Source organism: Diadema antillarum, unplaced genomic scaffold (assembly GCF_040938485.1).
Source record: "Diadema antillarum isolate AM-2024a unplaced genomic scaffold, OU_Dant_1.0 seq00000507_RagTag, whole genome shotgun sequence".
Classification (NCBI taxonomy): domain Eukaryota; kingdom Metazoa; phylum Echinodermata; class Echinoidea; order Diadematoida; family Diadematidae; genus Diadema; species Diadema antillarum.
The window spans coordinates 73364-94365 of NW_027271462.1; the positions used below are offsets into that span (position 1 = coordinate 73364).

The 21002-nt window shown below is 38.9% G+C and overlaps 1 protein-coding gene across 2 annotated transcripts in view; it reads right to left on the minus strand.

The window, feature by feature from the left end:
* Window positions 1-3363: 3363 nt before the first annotated feature.
* LOC139733952 (mesenchyme-specific cell surface glycoprotein-like) overlaps window positions 3364-21002 on the minus strand; it is a 36608-nt gene continuing 18969 nt past the window's right edge. For both annotated transcript variants that reach the window (XM_071644763.1, XM_071644764.1), the window contains exons 2-12: window positions 16945-17197; window positions 15611-15829; window positions 13573-13777; window positions 12138-12279; window positions 11573-11687; window positions 8936-9109; window positions 7176-7238; window positions 6121-6374; window positions 5268-5485; window positions 4318-4427; window positions 3364-3496 (exon numbers count right to left, since the gene is read on the minus strand). In XM_071644763.1, coding sequence (XP_071500864.1) covers window positions 3393-3496; window positions 4318-4427; window positions 5268-5485; window positions 6121-6374; window positions 7176-7238; window positions 8936-9109; window positions 11573-11687; window positions 12138-12279; window positions 13573-13777; window positions 15611-15829; window positions 16945-17149 — 1809 coding nt within the window. In that variant the 5' untranslated portion in view covers window positions 17150-17197 and the 3' untranslated portion in view covers window positions 3364-3392. The remainder of the gene's footprint in view (window positions 3497-4317; window positions 4428-5267; window positions 5486-6120; window positions 6375-7175; window positions 7239-8935; window positions 9110-11572; window positions 11688-12137; window positions 12280-13572; window positions 13778-15610; window positions 15830-16944; window positions 17198-21002) is intronic.

Sequence of the window (21002 nt, forward strand, 5' to 3'; positions counted from 1 at the left end):
CATAAGTGTAAGATTTACACTTTCACGGATCTCACCACCGATCATTACGGATCGTCATTCCGGGTTCATTCGTACTATACGGCATACAAAACGGCATAATCCTTGGTCTTCTAGGATGTCCGTGGAAAAAAAAAAATAATTAAGTTTTCTTAATTGTGACCGCACATCACAAAACCAACGAAAAGTCGTACGCAATGTTTTTATGTGAGGACTAAAAATAGGTGAAACGGGTCAACCTAGCCGATTTTGAGTGTTCCATATTCATTGAAAGCAAGAGAAAATCTTCTTATTTTTGTGCTAAAGTTTGGGATCATAAAACAAACAGAAAATTGCGTTTTTAGCAGCTTTTCTAGAGCACTTTTTTTGTAGAGTAATAGGGTAAGGTGTGTCTATAAAGAGTCCCCTTTTCATTTCTTAAAATCCCCATGCACACCCTTAACTTTCAACTCTAATTACTTTAGAAAAGGCAATGCTACTATGTACTTTGAAAGTTGGCAGTAATCATGGACAGAATGTGTCAATAAAGCACGTCCAATTCCTAGATCGTTGCTACAGTCAGTGACAGTGGTTTACATCCTTTTTCAGTTATCGCACTGCTAGCACGGCTTGGTAATGATCAAGCGCTTGAATAGACCCTGTATACTTCAGAGCCTCTTTTTTCAGTTCACACTTTCCAGAGTGCTGGCTTTCTTTCCATTAATAGAATAGGTTAGGAGAATCCAATTTAGTCGAGTTATACATCATTTTAAAACTTAAAGTCTGCTCTTTATTGCTTTTTATAATCTGCTCTTAACTAAAAACTAAGACAGTCCGTACTCTTCCTTGTTGGCACTGTCTACTCCCTGTTGCCTCCATATTTATTCCAGAACATTCCTTGAAGACATTGGGACGTCGGTATTAGCACCGGCTCCATCCGGGACTGAAATACCCGGTACTTACACCAATACAAACTCATAAAGTTCTTTAAATTTGCTTACACTTTCCCCATCAGAGTTCACCCTTTAACTTCTCATACTGTACGTAAAGTGATGGCCCGAGAAGCCAAGCTTTGAGAGTGAAAATGAGAGATTCTGTCACAAAAGAGTTTCATCTTTATGATGTCGACAAGCAGAAGGATTATGTGAGGTAGATTTTCTGGTGTGCTTGCCATACTGAAGGCATGCCACCCGAGAAAGATGCATTATCAAGTAAGCGCCTACAAGCACAGGCAAAAGTCACCTGTCAACATTTCGGGGATGTCCGTGCATGTAAGGGTCGAGAAGACGATCCGTCGTGATATGTGAAGCAATTCGTGAAATGTAAAAGGGCTTTAAAATTATATAGATGAAATATTCTTGATTAAACAGGAATTTGCTATTAGTTAATGTATTTGTGCTGCATCCATCATTATTATGTGTTGATTGTTATCAAGCGTCTTAAAAATCACAGAACACTTTAAAAATGTCTTTTGCTCTTTCGTATAGATTATATGAAGAGTTTGTTCGCAAAAACCGATAAGTCCATATTTGCCAAAATGGAGATATTTGCGATTAAAGGTAAAGAAAAATAAAGAGAATAATAAGAAAATTTTTGCTTCTTTTGACCATAACTATAAGTCAATGTACCTTTATATGTAGTGACCAATATATCATTTAAAAGGTATTATTTTGTACTTTATGAGAGAGACCGTACTTCAAAATTTTCAAAAATGGACTTATCGGTTTTTGCGAACAAACTCTTCATATCTTGCCATTTTGTCAATATTAAGACTCTCAGCACTAATCAAATAAGATGAATAAAAGTTGACGATTATGGAAAAGAAGGGTGTAGGTCTATATGAAAGTTGCACAAAACAGGTGAAAGATTTAGCAATAACGACACACTGATACCGTCAACATTATATGTAATAAGATTGCCCAAAAGGCCTTTATTCAGCAAGCATATCAAATAATGCAGCTTACGTCATAATCGTTCGTCCCCCACATCAGTCCGTTCTAGTAGGGTTGGAACAGTAAACATACTAGGACATTTAAAACACGTCAAAGTTGGCGTTGCCATTTTGCCACCAAACACTCTTGTTTTCATAATGTATAAAAAAGAAAAAAAAACCTCTCCAGTTCTCCCAAATAAAAAGTCAACGCAAATCATCATTACATGGTTAACATATAGCTCCAAGACCAGTAGGTTCTATTTAATAAATAAGCTCATAATATCGAGTTGTTAAAATGAACAATTTGCACAAGTCTTTTTATTGTCATTAATGCTGGCATTAGCATGATCTTTAAAAATCTGATTTCCAATTTACTCCATCTTCAGAAATGTAACTTATATAATAACGATGAGACGAATCATTCTGATAAACAAAGCTCGATCTTTACTAAATTATCATTACTATCATAACTATTATCATTATCATTACCAGTCATCAAAGTTGTTCACAGCTGCATCAAGAAAAAAAAATCAAAAATCACTTTGTCTTCCATTATCCTGGAATCCAGCCTTAAAACTCATTGCTGTCATTACTCAGATGACAATATCATTGATGACAAATCCACATCTTTCGCAAAAAAAAAAAAAAAAAAAAATATATATATATATATATATATATATACATATATCCATACGTGTATAGATACAACTAGTACGATATGATTCTGAACTCTAAATTATACAATTTGAATTACAATACAAGCACATTTACTGCAACTGATTGACAAATTGCCCTACATCGACGTAAATATAAGCACTGCTGCTGCATTGATCAGTGTTTTAGCAGTAGCCATGATAAAAGAAATCATGGGCGCACATCGTTACTTCAGCACGATTCGAACCCTATACGACCTCCTGATCTCCGGACAGGCGTCATCTCCACTAGACCACCGAGCTTCCGCCCGACAGCAATTGCTGGTTCTAATCCTTATCCTCGATGTAGTATGATTAATGTCAATCATTTGCGATAAAACGTCTCGATGGAAGAATTTCATTAATTTCAAAAAGCACATTAATTTGATTCTTATCATAAGAAAGGATTAAATAACACATATGTATTGCGCATGCAATCTGCCGGGTACATGAGAGAGAAAATAATTCCCTGCGTAACTGTCCACGATTGTTGATTAATCGAGATCATAATTATAATCACAACGACGTCGAATAGATAATAATTATGGACAGTTACGCAGGAAATTCCTCTCACATATATTATGATGTGTTATTAAGGTATGATTTGTTTTCTTGTTTTGTACAGGTCTGCTTGGCATGACCTGAGCACGTACTCTTCATGTCTTCTCTCAACTTATTCAATTATCCTTATTATCTTTATCATATCACAGCGTGCCGGGTTTTGGTTCTTTCTTCTTCTTTTTTTTTTTCCTTTTTCGGAACGAGAGGTAGCGGCGACGCGCATGCGCACTCTACGTTTGAACAAGTAGGCTTGCAAGGAGACTCAGCATTAGGACCAGGCAAGAAGCCACTGTGATTGGTGCCTCGCTGTCTGTCGTCACTTCCGGTGGTGGCGCTGTGTATGGGATGAAACAGACGTGGGGGAATCACTATCAATGTGAGATGTGTATCAAAAGGTTTTACTCGAACCTGGTTGTCCTTCAGGTATTCTTCATTATTCATCATTTTTAAGACACACACACACACACACACACACACATACACACATACACACATACACACATACACACACACTCACACACACAAAGTGAAACATAATCTATGAAATATATATCATGAGTTTGCGGCTTAATTCTTGCATCTACCCCATATTTCTCAGTCAACTCCTACAAGTTTCAGATACAAATAAATATGAATGAATACAAATATATATATAACTGCTGCTGCAGTGCAGGGTAATATTCGAGATTCCGAAGGTTTGTTATCCCAGAGGTTCGGCATTCTGAAACACACGATCGAATTCTGTGTTCCTATAGCTGTTCGTTTGACAAAACATGGAATAGGGATCGTTAATCCGAACATTTGTGGCGTTATTCCGTTGGTTAGTTATTCCCAATGTACGTTAGTCCGAAAATTAGATAAGGTTTGTTATTCCGAACGAACCTTCGGAATTCTCTAACCTTATTTCTTTTTGGATGAACAAACCCTGGGAATGAGGATCCTTCAGAATAACGAACTGTAATCGTAGTGGCACTGGCTGTCCGAATGCCAATACTGTGATGTTATGGGCACCTACATTTTGATGAAATGGATGCCCTCCCCATTCCCCACTTCCTCCCAGGTTAGAATTAATATCAACGCTATGTAGATGAATGATGGAAATGGTATTACATGTAATTAGTTCATATTCCGTAATTCACATGTTCTCGCTCTCACCTGTCGTAACTTCGTCGTCATAGACCTCGTAGAGGGACAGGGTGCCGCTGACCGTGCTCGTAACCATTAGCATCGGTCTCCCGGTGGCACTTTCCGAAGCCGAAATGAATCTGGACAAGATTTAAGAAAGAAACTGATGAAAGGGCTAGCTCATCGTTTGTATTCGCACACGAGGAAGAAAATACCGTTATTAAACCAGAAGACCTTTAGAGGAGGACAGATTATTCTACGATATCTAATCCTTTAGAGGAAATCCACCCAAAAATAAACAAACTCCAAAAGGAACAGAAAAGAATTCCCTACAGAACGTTGCCAAAATGAAAAAAAACAAAAACAAAAAACGGAAAAAATAAGATATACTATGACATTTTGAAATCTCACATTTAAAAAAAAATAATAATTCTTGACCAGTTCTTATGAATATTTGAATAAGGGAGTTGATGAAGTCACGCCCTTACAAGTTTTCATGTATGTTATACATGAATTAAAAAGAATAGTTTGTACAAGTAAAAGCATTATTCAGATACCAAATATATCAGTCTTAACATTTTGTTCTTTTTTATTTTGGGTGGTTTTAAGGCAATTTTTACACCTATACAGCTGAAATATAAGATTTTTGTCATGTCCGTATATGAAATGAATAAAAATTGTGAGAGCATGACATCATCAACTTTTGGATTTGAATAACGACTGGTCAAGAAGGTTTTCCGGAAAAACAGACCGAAATTTCAGAATGTCATAACTTCCTTATTTCTTAACCGATTTTGATCATTTGTGCACCGTTCTGCAGGGATTCCTTTCTTCTTTCTTACGAAATAATTGAGTAAAATATTGGAGTGGATTTCTTCTTTCAAATGCTTTATCCATTGTATTTGTCGCATGCCAGCGTCGCACTGCACCCTAGACCACGTCGCATCACATATAGCCACATAGGCCGCGTTGTCACTCACTTGAGATCTTCCGGGTCAAGATCGCCGAGGTTTCTGGCGTCGAGAAGTTCCTGGAACGTCTCTGTCCGACCGCCGGCGCGGTACACACTTTCGAATTCCGGTTGGACTTCGCCGGTGGGAAAGCTGTAGATCAAAATGGCAGCCGTGCGATCGACGCCAATGAAAAGGACGCGACGGCCGTCGATCTCGCCGAGCTCAACAGACTCGCATTCGGGTCCCTACAGGAGAGAAGAATGTGGGAATGTTAGTCAGGTTGATACGAATTGGGAGTTATTCTCTATTCTGCATGCACACACACAAAAAGAAATATAAATACTACTCGCACAATAAACAATACTGCAAACAAAATAACTGCATAAAGAAGTAAAACTACATTTCAATAATTAAGTCAATCCATACAACTACAACAAAGATTCTTTTTTTTTTTGCAATTAAAGTATAAATATGATAATGATTGTAATGATATTGTATAACAATAATTATCATTATCATTACAGTAGGGATATTCTGATATCATTATTTACATTAATGAAATTCAATACTTTCTTTTTCAATATTATATAGCAGTAAGAGTAAAAATGTCAAAAGTTCAATTATATAATAGCTGCAAACTACTAGTATCAGCGAATTGACAAGCTGAACGGGAATGGTTGACAGGATAAATGAAATTTGGAATCGTTATTGAACACGTTTACAGGTACGACTACCGAATCATATTCATAGGGTTTGAAGGGGTGTTCAGTTCAAAACAGGTGTTTAGTTCTTGTGTCCTGTGGGTCCGCTCAGGACGTATACAGGAGAGAAGTGGGGTGGGAAAATGCTGGGGTAAAGACTTTAGAGAATTGTGGATTACCAGATTGTCCGACCGCTTGTCGAAGAGGGAGGCGGGGGTGTCTACATCCGCGTCATCTGGCTTAGTGTTCGTGTTGAAGACGTCGGGGTAATACTGGGCGATCGTTCGCTCGACCTCGTCACCGCTATCGTAGACGAGACTCAGGTTGTCGGCGCGGAAGATCGAGAAGCCTCGAGCGCCGAAGAAGTAGAGCTTCTCGTACTTGGTAGGCTCGCTTTCACTGAGTCCATCGACGGTGCTGAATTCCAGGCGGCCTAGAAGAAGCACACACACAAGTCATGGAGTAAGAATTTTGTCAACTTTGTCAACTTCTCAACTTGATTAACCCATTCCGTAAGGGGAACCTGGTGGTCTGTGTATTAAGTGTATGGGGATTTCAGAATTCAGTGTGGAATGGGTTAACAAAGAAGACAACGGGAGAGGACGATCGTAGCCTCTTCTGTTCTGACGGGCGGAGGACTAATCACCGTCGTTCGGTCAAGTGGTCCGCGTTAATCTTCTCCCATCCCCCTGACTGGCTGAAGGGGTGATGTTGACGACAGAGGCAAATAACAATCCTTCTCATCATTTTCATCATCATAATCATCATCAAACAGGCCTTAGTTTACCTTTACAGTTGGTCAAGTTAATCAATTCAATTCAATTCAATTCAATTCAATTCAATTTAGTTTTATGCAACAATTCTGTAACAACATACATGCAAACAAGAATACAAGAATATGCATGCAATTTTATCAGAATATGTACCTAAAAAGACATTGAAAGGTCATGGACCCCTGTGAAGCATGGCTTGCATCGATCATGTCGATGGGACCCATTGCATATCCAAACTCAACGTAACGCCAATTCATCAACGCTGACAATTGTTCGAAGTGATTGTGACGATGGTAATAATCCTGAGAGTTTTGTTCACACTCGAACCTTCAAAAACAAATGTCTTACTTACTTTGATCATTCCAGCAAAATTTTACATGAAAATTTAATACAGGTTCATCGTGTCACACTAGTTGTCTTTTTCTAAAACAATCACTTGACAACTCTGCAACTGCCCTTACCAAGAATATTGTTGTCACTGACATTAGCAATGAGATCAGCTCCGACGCCTGCAGCGTAATCGTCTGGAAATGAAAAGAAAAATATAAGCAAAAATGACAACTTTCATACGGATAACAGAAACGTTTGATTTGACGTCTGAGATCATTAAATGTTATAATGGATGTTCTATGTGCTTCTGTACCTGTTCAGGTCATGGCTTACTTTACATTGTGATAATTAAGATGAAATATATTAGATTATTTAGCGCACATCATCTTCCAAATGTCGAACGATTTATAAATCTTGACATTTTCGACATTTGTTCCTTTTCTCTATTGTCATTTCGATTACCCCTGTCCCTCTCTCCCTCTCTCTGTCTTTCTCTCTCTCCCTCTCTATATCTATCTATCTATCATCTATCTATCTATCTATCTATCTATCTATCTTTTTTCACCGTTTTCTCTTTACTCGCATCAGATCCTTATATTCTCCCCTGTGGTTGGGTTCATTATCCAGTTTATCAAATGCGCATTTCGGGTATAGCTGAGACTGTCAAGAAACCTTTACGTTACGGAAGAGTGTTATATTGTGAATTGTTATTTCATGTTATAAAATGGGTTCAAGAATGTAGCCAATAGGAAGCGCTGAAATGAGTCACGTGTGCTTTGGTTATTCTAGTCCCATCGCACTGCGTGTTAAATCCTATTGCCGATCGTCTGTGCGCGCGGCGACTCCTTTGAATTGCATGCATACGCGCTGTCAATCCTGTAAACAACTTCTAGTTCGGGCTGCCGGCCGGCCGGCCTTTCTTCCCTTGTGCATAACATGTGTGGCGTACGTATACTCTTATATTATACGTACAGTACAGTAGACCAAGCGTTGTGGGACCGGGCGCGTACATGGAGTCACTTTGAAGGGCAAATCCAACGATTTAGCAGGTTTATTCTCACGCCGTTTTCAGAGTATGTTGTCTAGTAGGCCTATATGAGGAGTTTATATCAAGTCTTTAAGGTAAAGGGTGCATATTCTATGTAAAATAAGTAAGTTTTCATGCGGGAACTTAAGTGTCCGGAAACCCAACCCCCCATCTAGATACTGTATGTGCGGGATTTCCGAGTGCGACGTGCGTAAATGTATGGGACGAACATCTTCGGACGTCTTGACCCACAAAGGTACGTGAAAAACGCTGGAAAATGCTGTTAGTTTTCGAATTTTCGACCCATTTTATAAAACAAATGATGCACAGGATTATTTCGTGGCGTTAGTGGTTTCTATCCTGTGCATCATTTGTATATCAATGCAAAACAAGACGTCATATTAAACTATAAGTGAAACTTATTATCACAATTTCATGTAACTTATCATCTAATATTAGAACTCGCAAGTTGAAACTTTCATAAAGCGTTAGTGTGTTTGTTGGTAAGGATGTTATGATATCAACCCACGGACATCCGCATACAATGATATCATATAATGTAAAATAATACAATATGATATCATATGATATCATATTATATAATGTAATACATGCATGATAGACTATAACATACTGTGATATCATATGACATAATATAACATAATATAATATGATACAATGTTTCATATACTATCATATCATATCAATAACAAAATATAAACAAATCAACATTTTGTAATCATAATCTTTTTGTATTCATGGTCCCTTTATCTCTACCTTTAATACCTCCGTAAATTTCACACAGATGTTTTGCATTTCCTCATAACTATACCTCAATAGAAAATTTCTGCCCTGTAGGCCTACCTGCTGAAAAGTCGTTTCCCCGTTGGCTCTCCGCCCAGTCTTCAGAACCGAGCTCGTACTCGAAACTATCTCCCTCATTTGCCGTAATGATATATCCAACACCCTTTTCTTCAAAATACTTGATCCCATCCGGTTGGTAGAAGCTGAAAATATCGCTGTGCCGGAAAAGTATGCCTGGAACAGAATCGAGAAAACAAGCGGTGCCGTGAACATTAAATCATGAATCCGGGCAACTCACAATTAAACTGAGAGTGTTTTAAGTATGATCACATCGTCCACATCTTCCAAGAAAGAAAACATATCGAGCGCTTTGTTGGTTTTGTCTCCACCCATGATGCCCTTTCATAGTGTGTCATTTCAAATAATGTTCAAGCGGAAATTGACAAGGAATATCTCAGATGACTAAAATGATGGAAATTAAAAAAAAAAAGAAGTCGGTCATGAAATTCACCAAATAGAGCGTTTGGTTACTCGCATCTGAAAACGCTTGCTATTCTCTACAAGACATGATATAAGAACCGCCATTAACTCTCCTAATAGGTCTAATTGATAGTTTTGGAAAGTATACAACCATAATTCCATACATCAAAGTTGTTTAGCTTCCAAGTAGGTTTACTAGCACACCGACGAATTGGTGAGAAGGATATTAGCATAATGATTTCATGTCAAAACAAGGCAATCGCCAAATTGTGTCTCGCCCATTCGCGTACAAGGAATTAATATTTTTTATAACTCCCAGAAGTTAATCGACCTGCTTATGACCTTTGACCGTGTGGTGACCTTCAACACCCTAAGGGACATTTACCATCCAAGTTTGGTCACAAACGGACAAAGGGATCAAAAGTAATGAGCCATAATCGAAACGCGCCATAAAAACTTAACATTGGGCCCTAAAAATTTGTTGACCCCTTTCTGTGACCTTTGACCTTGTGATGACCTTTAACTCCCCAAGGGACATCTACCGTCCAAGTTTGGTCACAAACGGACATAGGGATCAAGTTATGAGCCACAATCAAAATGCGCCCTAAAAACATAACATTGGGCCCTTAAAGTTTGTTGACCCCTGTCTGTGACCTTTGACCTTGTGACGACCTTCACCTCCCCAAGGGACCTCTTCCATCCAAGTTTGGTCACAAACGGACAAAGGGATCAAAAGTTATGAGCCATAAACGAAATGTGCCCTAAAAACTTAACATTGGGCCCTAAAAGTTCGTTGACCCCTGTCTGTAACCTTTGACCTTGTGGTTACCTTCAACTTCCCAAGAGACATCTACCATCACCCAAGTCTGATTGCCATTGTAGCAACATGTGCTGAGTTACGTGTGATAAGAGAGTCTTGCAAGTAAACTTTAACGTATGACCTCAAATGACCTTTGACCTTATCATGTGACCTCTTACGGCACCATAACATGAAGGTACCCCCAGTGCATCCATCAACCAAGTTTGATTGCCATTGTAGCAACATGTGTCGAGTTACATGTGATAAGAGAGTCTTGCAAGTAAACTTTAACGTATGACCTCAAATGACCTTTGACCTTATCCTGTGACCTCCAACGGCACCATAACATGAAGGTACCCCCAGTGCATCTATGACCCAAGTTAGGTTGTAATCCAAGCAACTTATGTGAAGTTATTTGTCAAAAGAGAGTCTTGCAGGTAAACTTTAACATAGAGAGTCTTGCACATACTCTTTAATATATGACCTCAAATGACCTTTGACATCATCACATGACCTCTGACAACACCATAACATGAAGATACCCCTAGTGCTTCTATCACCCAAGTGTGGCAGCCATTGCTGTAACAGTTGCCAAGTTATGCATCATAAGAGAGTCTTGCAGGTAAACTTTAACATTTGTGACGGACGACGGACGGACGACGGACGGACGACGGACGGACGCCATTTGGATCCCTTAGTCTCGCCTTCACCTCCGGTGGGCGAGACAAAAAGGGTAAATTTAGTAAAGGATTGGGTTTTGATAACATTAACTGTTCTCCTGTCATCATCTGCTCATTAAAGTCAGCCGAAAAATGGCGGGGAATTGTATTTTAAAACCTATTCTGTAGAAAGCAAATCAACATACCGTACAGATTTTAGCGTGACTGTCATTACTACCAGATAGTATTCCGGATATTGAGGGAGACAAATTGAAGAATATTCACACCTCAAACTTCACCCCTCTGCTTAATATTCTCTTGCTTTCAATATTGCGGATATTTTGATTATTCGTAAACAAGCAGAAGAATTGTACTAATTTTGATGATATTCACAATAACAATAATTATGACAAAAACAACGATCACCTGATAGCGAGATATGACAGGTATGATTGCTTTAAAAAAAAAAAAAAAAAATGTGGTGGGCGTGCTGTGGCATAGTGGATAGAGACAAAGAGTCCCGACTCGCAATCGGAGGACCAGAGTTCGTTCCCTCCCAGTGCTTGCCAGTGGCAACACTTGAAGAGGCTACCCTGGATAAATAAGACCTTATTTTTTTTTTTATTGTTGTTGCTGTTATTATTATTATTATTATTATTATTATTATTATCATTATCATTATCATCATTATTTTCATTATTATCATTATCACACAAAATGAATTAAATAGCTCTTTGCATGATCAGTCATGCGTCGTACCATCATCTCTGTCACTCGCGTCCAGCTCGAGGGTCAACCAACTCTTCTCACCGAGTGGAAAAATGTCGACCATGTTGTCGTTCACCAAGTCTATGACTGCGACAGCATTGTTTTCCTTCGACGGTAAAGACAAAGACAATTGAAAGAGATTGAGAACGAAGAAGAACCAAAAGGTCAACATGGATTGAGTGATATATACATTATATGCATTATATGATAACACACTTCAGTGCCATATTGAGGAAAAATCGATTAAACAGACATGAATTTTTCAGGTTCGATGCAGTCATTGCTGGATAGGAAGGCTATTGCGTAACAGTTCATGTGACGTCATTTTGGACAACAATATAAAGAAAATATGTCGAAATTTTACAAATTTCATTATTCATCAAGGAGATATGTCAAGAGCTAATTCATCATGCCAGAAAAAGTGAAAACGAGTAGAATTTTCTGTATCATTCTGCTGATATAGTTGCCAAAATGACGTCATCAAGTGTAGCAATCTCCCTATTCAGCGCAAATTTTCACACACACACACACACATATCATCACACACATGACTTACCTGCAGTCCAATATATGCCATTGTGTCGTTTGAGTTAAACGTGATGTATTCTGGTTCGAGATTTTGAGCAAACGTGTCGGAACCATTGTTGAGCTGTCCGCGGTACGGATAGCGAACGCCTCTCTCAACAAACTCGTCGGCTCTGTCGGTTATTAGATAATGATGGGAAGGAAATACCGGTAACCGTGGAAACACGACGTGAAAAGAGAGGCAAGGATAAAAACGAATATAAATAAACCCAAAACATTTCCATTACGCCAGGCTAGGTCTAGATAGTCAGCTCTCAAGTGTGATGGTGTTACTTAAATCGCGGTTGATCGCGGCTTTGTAGGACTTGGTTGGGAATAAACAACAAAAGAACAACATGTTTTATGTTAAGTCATGCAGTGTCCCATCGGTAACTAATGTTGCGGAGATCAACCTGCTGTGTCATTTGAATGCAGGATTAGTTAAAAAGATATTTTTATGTTTAATAGAACGATGATGATTCGTTTGGTGAGTATATCTTCTTTTTTTTTTCAAGGAAGATGTATCAATGACTAACCAATCCTGGTCAGGATTATCAAAAGGAGCGAATTATACTAATCAAATCTTCGAGAAATTATGTTTACTATGCTTAGGTTGAATGACAGAACTTGTGACACTTATCCGTTCAGCCCGTCATGCACATAAAATAATATATCATTCTTCAATTGCTTCGTGCAAGGTGTAGGAAGAGTAGGAAGCAACAAGACACTCTCTTTAATTGTCGCCCTTTTCATGACGCATGATGCCTATTTTTGCTGGCACAATACACCATTTGCAGATGAAACGAAAAACAGCTTTAGTGCTTCAAAATAGTTCTAAAATGTGAGTCAGGGATAGAAACAACCAAAGTGAAAATTTGAACCAGTATAATCGATTGTATTGCTGCATTGTTAAATATACAAAATGTGAACAATAGTTATAATAAAAATGTTTCAAGACTAAACCATCTCAGTAAATGGTTTAATGAGAAATATAGTGATATCTCCTTGTATTTTGGACTTTACTGCAAAAAATTTCATATGGCAGGATGTTTTGTGATACAACTGACCTGCACATAAAATTATGCATCAAATGTGATATCTTGAAAATTTTTGAAATCACTGCTCCCAAAGGTAAACAAGACCTTTAACTCGTTGAGGACGGGCTGATTTTGCTATAATAACACGCATTCCCATAGACACCTGCCCGAGTATACTCTGGACTCATCTTCACACTTGCCAAAACTCCGTAATTATCCGTCTTTGTGTGCATCAATGTTTTGTTGATTTTTCTGAAGCCTTCTGCTATCATTATGATATCTTTAAAATCAATTAATACCTTGCTTGTAACTATACAGAGATAAAATTGCCAAATGATTTACTTGTTATACTTTTAAAACGTAAGATACTGAGTTGGTTTTCCAACTAACCTCTCATTGAATTCACTGAAGTTGAGGTGTGTTACAGAGTACACGATATCAGCAGCAGACGAATTAATTAGCCGCACGATTGACACCGAACCTTCGGGATTTATAAATTCCGTTTCATCTGCGTTCTGCGCAGCCTCGCCTTCGTTGGCAACCACAATGGTCTGACAGTCGTGAGAGAAGTGGAGCATGTCTGGTTTGCTGCCCACTACGACAATTTCGGACAACGAGGAAGAAAAGTATATTTACTACCAGTATATCTGTATCACACTGAGGCTCAGTTTGATGATAAGATGATGTAATAAAAAGAGTTCCACAATCCTATAATTAGGATGTTTGCTCTCTGTTGCTCTTCTTATTGAGTCTTGTGTTCCTGGATGGTAATATGAAGGGTTGACACAGTACCATCGTGGCGGCAAACTTTGAATTGCCACATTGGCTGATTTTACAATTTTGCTCGACTGAAATGTGAAAAATCAATAAAAACATGAATTGTTGGCTTCCACAATGAATCATCCCCGTGATCACTTTAGAGCACATTCTCTCACCAACTACAACGAAATAATACAGAAGTTTTGTATTGTGGCAGCCATTTTGGCGGCCATCTTGAATATCTCATAACCTCCAAGGATGGAAGAGGCACGTCGCCCACATTTGGTTTCGACGTCCTCGAGACAGAGCGAAACAATTAACCCTAAAAAGACTGGGCTATTTTGGTAGCTCGAAAGACTGGGGGGGCCTTTAGGCCCCCCCCCCCCTTAAGATCTCGGCCGTGGATCTCGCGATCGCCGCAGAAATTTGCACAATGGTAGTGTGCGATGTAATCTACAAGATCGTATATTTAAACTTTACAAAATAGTCTTCTTTTATTATATTTTGATTAATTTTGCTAATTTATGCGAGAAATCAGCCTCTTTGATCTAAATCGGTAAATAAAGTTCCAAAAGTGCTCATTTTTAGTTTAATTATTCTTTGTGGCATTCTTAGCAAATGTACTTGAAAAAAAATCGGTATAGAAATTAATTTCTTATTTATTTTATTGTTTTGTGAATTTCTTATGTTTTTCTTTGTTTTTCGACCTTCTGTTTTTGTTTTGTTTTTTAAAAAAAATTGTGGTAGACACTTTTTGAAGCATAATACTCCTAAACCAAATTAATTTTAGCCATTGAGAGTAAAAATAAGCATATTTATATCAACCATGTGAGAAAAAAAAACTCAATTTGCATTGACTTTGTACACAAAATCACATTTTTGAGCCATTTTCGGCCTCACGTGCACGTACAAAAAGTTATGTAACTTCAGAACCGTACCCCCGGGCGTCACAAATTTGGTGCCAAAATGTGCGGGAAACTCGAAAGAAAAAAGTCATAGAGCATCGCGGCGAGAGCATTGCGTGTTGCAGAGTAATCGCGCGAAATGTCGAAGGGGGGCCTTTTAGGCCCCCCCCCCCCAGTCTTTTTAGGGTTAAACAGCAATCGAAAAAAAAAGAACACATTGAGTGAACGGTAAAACAAGGTTTGGCCAAAATTTTGATTTTAGTAGGCCTACTCAGACTATGTATAATAATATAATTTCCTCCATCGTGTTCAACGGCTCAATTGAACGTAAATAAATTATACATGTGTAAGTATAAGAACAACTGGAAAACTTAATTTAAGGAGATTTTGATGGGAAAAATATAGTGACTTAGCTATTCGGAAACTGATATCCTTAGTTACGATTATCTCTTTCGCGTTCTATGGATCTTTTAATCCTTTGGAGTACCAGGAAGGTGGAACTCTTTCCACCTTCCTATGGGAGTACGTAGTGAAATACATTATCATGATGTAGGGCCTAATCAGATATTGCAACATTATTTTCTTGGAGGCATATTGTGCTGGAAATAGAAAGATTATACTTATACGTCCCATTTGTTAAGATTCGAGTGGCAGAGCAAGGTAGCTGTAAACACAATGACACGGTGAAAGCAGGAGATGTTTTTGAATGAAGCCTGCGCCAGCTGCACTTTGCTAGTATATACAATAAAGCCTGGATTTCTCACCTGACACATCGAACAACTTTGTCCACGTGTCCTCGTTCTTGTCGTAGAGGGCGTAAACTTGCAAGGTGCCTATGTCCGTGGTTGTTTCTCCCTCGAGCACGAAGGCCACAAAGTCTCCGCATGTCTCGATGTCATTGCACGTATTATTTGTTTCCGTGCGATAGACGACTGAGGGCGCAGTCGCGTCTGACCAATCAGTGATGTGGATGAAGTTGTTGCCTGGCAACGAGAATCAAAGGAGATTGATGTGATTTATCATCTCACCAGTCCCTATTGTCGAGTTATTCTCCGCAGCAGCAGAAACTCGACGTTAAAAGACATGTGCGGTGCAAATTCACTTGATTTATTGTCCAATAAGGACATTCAGTTTTTACATGGTTGGACAATACAGATACATACATGTATAAGGATATACATAATATTCATACACATTTCGATAATACAATACAGAAAAGTAACATTTTAAGCGTTAATCAACTGAAATTTACTGCATGCTTGAATGTTAAATAATAACACAGAAAAGACGCACTGTCTATGTTGTTATATGATAGTACTATACACTATACAGCATTCTTAACAAGAGATCAATTGATATAAACACTGCTTATATGCCCTATCCTGTTCAAGCAGGCTTATATGAAATTAAACATGATATGTTTAATAATTCATGTTGACTTTTCTATTCATTAAACCATCAACATCTGCCACTCATATGGTGAAATGAATATCCAAATGCGTTCTATTATATGTCATTATCATAACTTTATTTTACTGTTTTCTTCAAATTACTTAAAAACGCCCACTAAGGAGTTTGTTCCCTAACAAATGTGGTAATAGAAGTATTACGGACGCCATAATCATCATTATGAATTGTGTGGAAAAAGGTCATCGTGGGAATGCAAAGAAGATCACAAGCGATATCATACTTTTCCTTCCTCGTGTAACAACTTAAGGATTTAATATCCTATTGCTTCACGTGTGAATATCATATTCAGCCTGCAACACTTGCAATCGTGTTCGCTTTCACTTCAAAACAAAACCAGGAAGTAATGGTTCACGTTTTTCAGTTGTTAAGTCCAACTAAATAGGTGGTGTAGGTGTCGAGAAATATGTTGCACCAGTCTCGATTTTTACAAAAGGGTGAAAGAAAACTGAATTTGCTCAAACATTGCCACTTCTAGAAGTCTCTTCCATTGCGCTTGACGCATTCTAGAATTGTCAGGTAAGCAGTATTGTAATCTATTGTAATATTTGAGTTGTCGGTTTGTCATTCAATGCATCAAGATGCGATATTAAAATGATATCAAGTTAGGAGGGCATTTTTGAGAGCTCACCGGCAGAGTACGCGAGTTTGTTGCTAGTGTCGTAGCCAGTCTGTTCGACAGCTGCCTCGTCGATCCCGTACACGCCATTGTCATCGTTGTCGTAGGCGTACGGAAGGTAGATCGTAGAGACCGGCCGCAGAGTCAGAGCGGAGAAAACAGCGGGCAAAAAGGCTAGCAGAAGGTATGGAAGTAATACAGCTGGTCGGGGAAGCATTGTTGCGCTTGTATTCACACGAATAAATCCTGATGAATATCAAAGTACCTACAGTATAATCGAAATCAGAAGGCAATTAGAAGAAATGTCACTACACGCCATGAAAACGTGGGCGGTATACGAGAGGAAGTCGGAAGGTGCAATATGACGTATCAACTGTTGGTGTTGTAAAGGAAATAGATAATTAATATGTGGGACTATTGACCAATTAATAATAACAAATGCAGGGAGAGGGAGTTATCATGTCATTGGTTTGTTCCTTGATGAACACTGCATAATTCCGTCCAGGATTGTTTGATAAAGGATGGATTAAGAAAAAAAAAAATCGTTGAAATGTGACTGAAACAGCAGCAAACCGTCGAGAGAGATTTTTCCTGTTTAATGCTGTATAGATGTCAATAAGTTGTTGTGCTTACATGTAGTCTGCGTTTAAACCGTTGTCTTCGATCTGATAGCAAACTGCCATTTAGAATTGATTTTCCATAAGCGCATGCTAACCTTTGTTGTGTCAAGGACTTTGGAGAGTGTGTACAATGCTACTGAGTTCTCTTTGCCAATTGGCGGCAAGTAACTAAAGAAAGGGTTAAAGGGGATGGCTAGTAACTGATCAGTTTGAATCAGTGGGAATGCTGGGGGATGATTGTTCCAATCCATGTGGGATTCATTTAAGAGTACATTATATATCTATTGTTGTGTGAAAATTATTTGCTTCAGAATGGTCTCATATTCAGGTAATATGCCGTTTAATCACCCCGTCACTGTACAGGCATGCTAACCTGGAAACATTAGACTGCACATTACTTGAATATGAGACCATTCTAAAGCAAATAATTTTCACACAACAATAGATACATAATGTACTCTTAAATGAATCCCACAAGGATTGGAACAATCATCCCACAGCATTCCCACTGATTCCCACTGATCAGATACTAGCCATCCCCTTTAAGTATTGTAAGTGTGGTACCCTGTTGAAATAAAATAAAACCGTCTTATTTTTGCAAAATTGGCTGAACGGGCAATCCCCAGTTTCTTCATACTGTATATATAATTATCTTGTGATGGCAGGTATATTCTATCTGAAGACAAAAATAACTAGAGAGGGGCCGTCAAAGGCGGCAGACCCACGCCTAAGTACAAAGTCGGGGTAAACATAATGTGCATTCGGTCATCTACCAGAATTCGGCCACTTAATTGCCAGTGTGCTTTATCACCAGCCAGTGAGTTCTACCAAAGATCGTACACTGAAGTGTACGATCTTTGGTTCTACAGTCACATCACACGCAAATCACATCATTACACATACGGTATTAACACTCATTCACGTACAGGAAAGTCCTTAAGTCTCCTCCAAAAATCCATCGAAAATCCCAAATTCCACCGTCAAAAGTGCAGAATCGGAACTTTTCCAAGCGCGCGCGAATTAAGTCCAGTTTTAAGAGTATTGTCTACGCGACGGGTCGCGGAAAAAGCGCTAAAAATCGAGAAATACGCCGTTTTCTTGCGGGATATTTTGATTATAGCAAGCCGAGAGTGTGATGATATCAAAGGTCGTATGAGTGTACGATCTTTGATGGTATCCACAAAAGCAAAAAAGAAAAACAAAATTTACGTACCCCCTAGGCAATTACCCCTATGATTAGTGTCTACGGGAATTATTCAATGCAAGGGTTGAATGCAAATGTCTACTGCACCAGTATTCGGCCACCAACGAGCGCCGCAACGTCCCCGGTGCAATTTTGCACCAACAGTGTAGAGCGCGATGCATTTTCAGCGGCCTTGCACACGCATTGACATTTAGCACGCATATCGTGCAGTGTGACTGCGACCGAGCAAAATGCTCCTCCAACGAAAAAAACAATCAATGTTAATTTGAAAAATCATCAAAATACGGGCCAGTTTGTGATGACGGAGAACGAACTTTCATAAATCTAGAAGGACATAGTCCCTCAAATAGGCCTAAACGTAAATTTCGGAATTCTTACGAACATTTGAGCAGCGAAGTCGGATCGTTGGGGAGTTTATGTTTTCGTATGGTAGCGGAAAATCGCAAAGTGAGAAACGGGAAATTTTCGGAATGGTCACTATACCATGGGGTCAAAACTTCAAGGTCACACAGAATTTGCAAGGGTCAACCGATTATCACCAAAATCTAATCGATTCTTTCCTGTCATTATCCAAACATTCCCTGAACATTTCGTGCAAATCCGTTTACCCGTTCTCTTGTTATCTTGTACACAAACAAACAAACAAACAAACAAACAAACATACAAACAAACAAACAAACAAAAACAAAAAAACAAACAAACAAACAAACAAACAAACAAACAAACAAACATACGGAACCCTTTACATAACCCCCTGCCGATTTTCATCGGCGTGGGTAACTAGAGAGGGGCCGTCAAAGGCGGCAGACCCACGCCTTGTACAAAGTCGGGGTAAACATACTGTGCATTCGGTCATCTACCAGAATTCGGTCACTTAATTGCCAGTGTCCTTTATCACCAGCCAGTGCGTTCTACCAAAGATCGTACACTGAAGTGTACGATCTTTGGTTCTACAGTCACATCACACGCAAATCACATCATTTCACATACGGTAACACTCATTCACCACTGGAAAGTCCTTTAGTCTCCTCCAAAAATCCATCGAAAATCCCAAATTCCACCGTCAAAAGTGCAGATTCGGAACTTTTCCAAGCGCGCGCGAATTAAGTCCAGTTTTAAGAGTATTGTCTACGCGACGGGTCGCCGAAAAAGCGCTAAAAATCGAGAAATACGCCGTTTTCTTGCGGGATATTTTGCTTATAGCAAGCCGAGAGTGTGTTGATATCAAAGGTCGTATGAGTGTACGATCTTTGATGGTATCCACAAAAGCGCAAAAGAAAAACAAAATTTACGTACCCCCTAGGCAATTACCCCTATGATTAGTGTCTACGGGAATTATTCAATGCAAGGGTTAAATGCAAATGTCTACTTCACCAGTATTCGGTCACCAACGAGCGCCGCAACGTCCCCGATGCTATTTTGCACCAACAGGGTAGAGCGCGATGCATTTTCAGCGGCCTTGCACACGCATTGACATTGAGCGCGCATATCGTGCAGTGTGACTGCGACCGAGCAAATGCTCCTCCAACGAAAAAAACAATCAATTTTAATTTGAAAAATCATCAAAATACGGGCCAGTTTGTGACGACGGAGAACGAACTTTCATAAATCCAGAAGGACATAGTCCTTCAAATAGGCCTAAACGTAAATTTCGGAATTCTTACGAACATTTGAGCAGCGAAGTCCGATCGTTTGGAGTTTATGTTTTCGTATGGTAGCGGAAAATCGCAAAGTGAGAAACGGGAAATTTTCGGAGTGGTCACTATACCATGGGGTCAAAACTTAAAGGTCGCACAGAATTTGCAAGGGTCAACCGATTATCACCAAAATCTAATCGATTCTTTCCTGTCATTATCCAGACATCCCCTGAACATTTCGTGCAAATCCGTTTACCCGTTCTCTTGTTATCTTGTACACAAACAAACAAACAAACAAACAAACAAACAAACAAACAAACAAACAAACACACAAACAAACAAACAAACAAACAAACAAACACACAAACAAACAAACAAACAAACAAACATACGGAACCCTTTACATAACCCCCTGCCGATTTTCATCGGCGTGGGTAATAAGAAGAACAACAGGTAGCTCGTCTGCTAGGTCTATCACACATGTATGCTGAAACTGGAGATTCTAGGAGACACTCAATGACATAGTAGATATAAACACTCTCAATTTTCAGTCAGAGGTCCCCGGTTCGAAGGCAGTCAAGTGCCTATAAGTAGCCTACTTTGACAAGA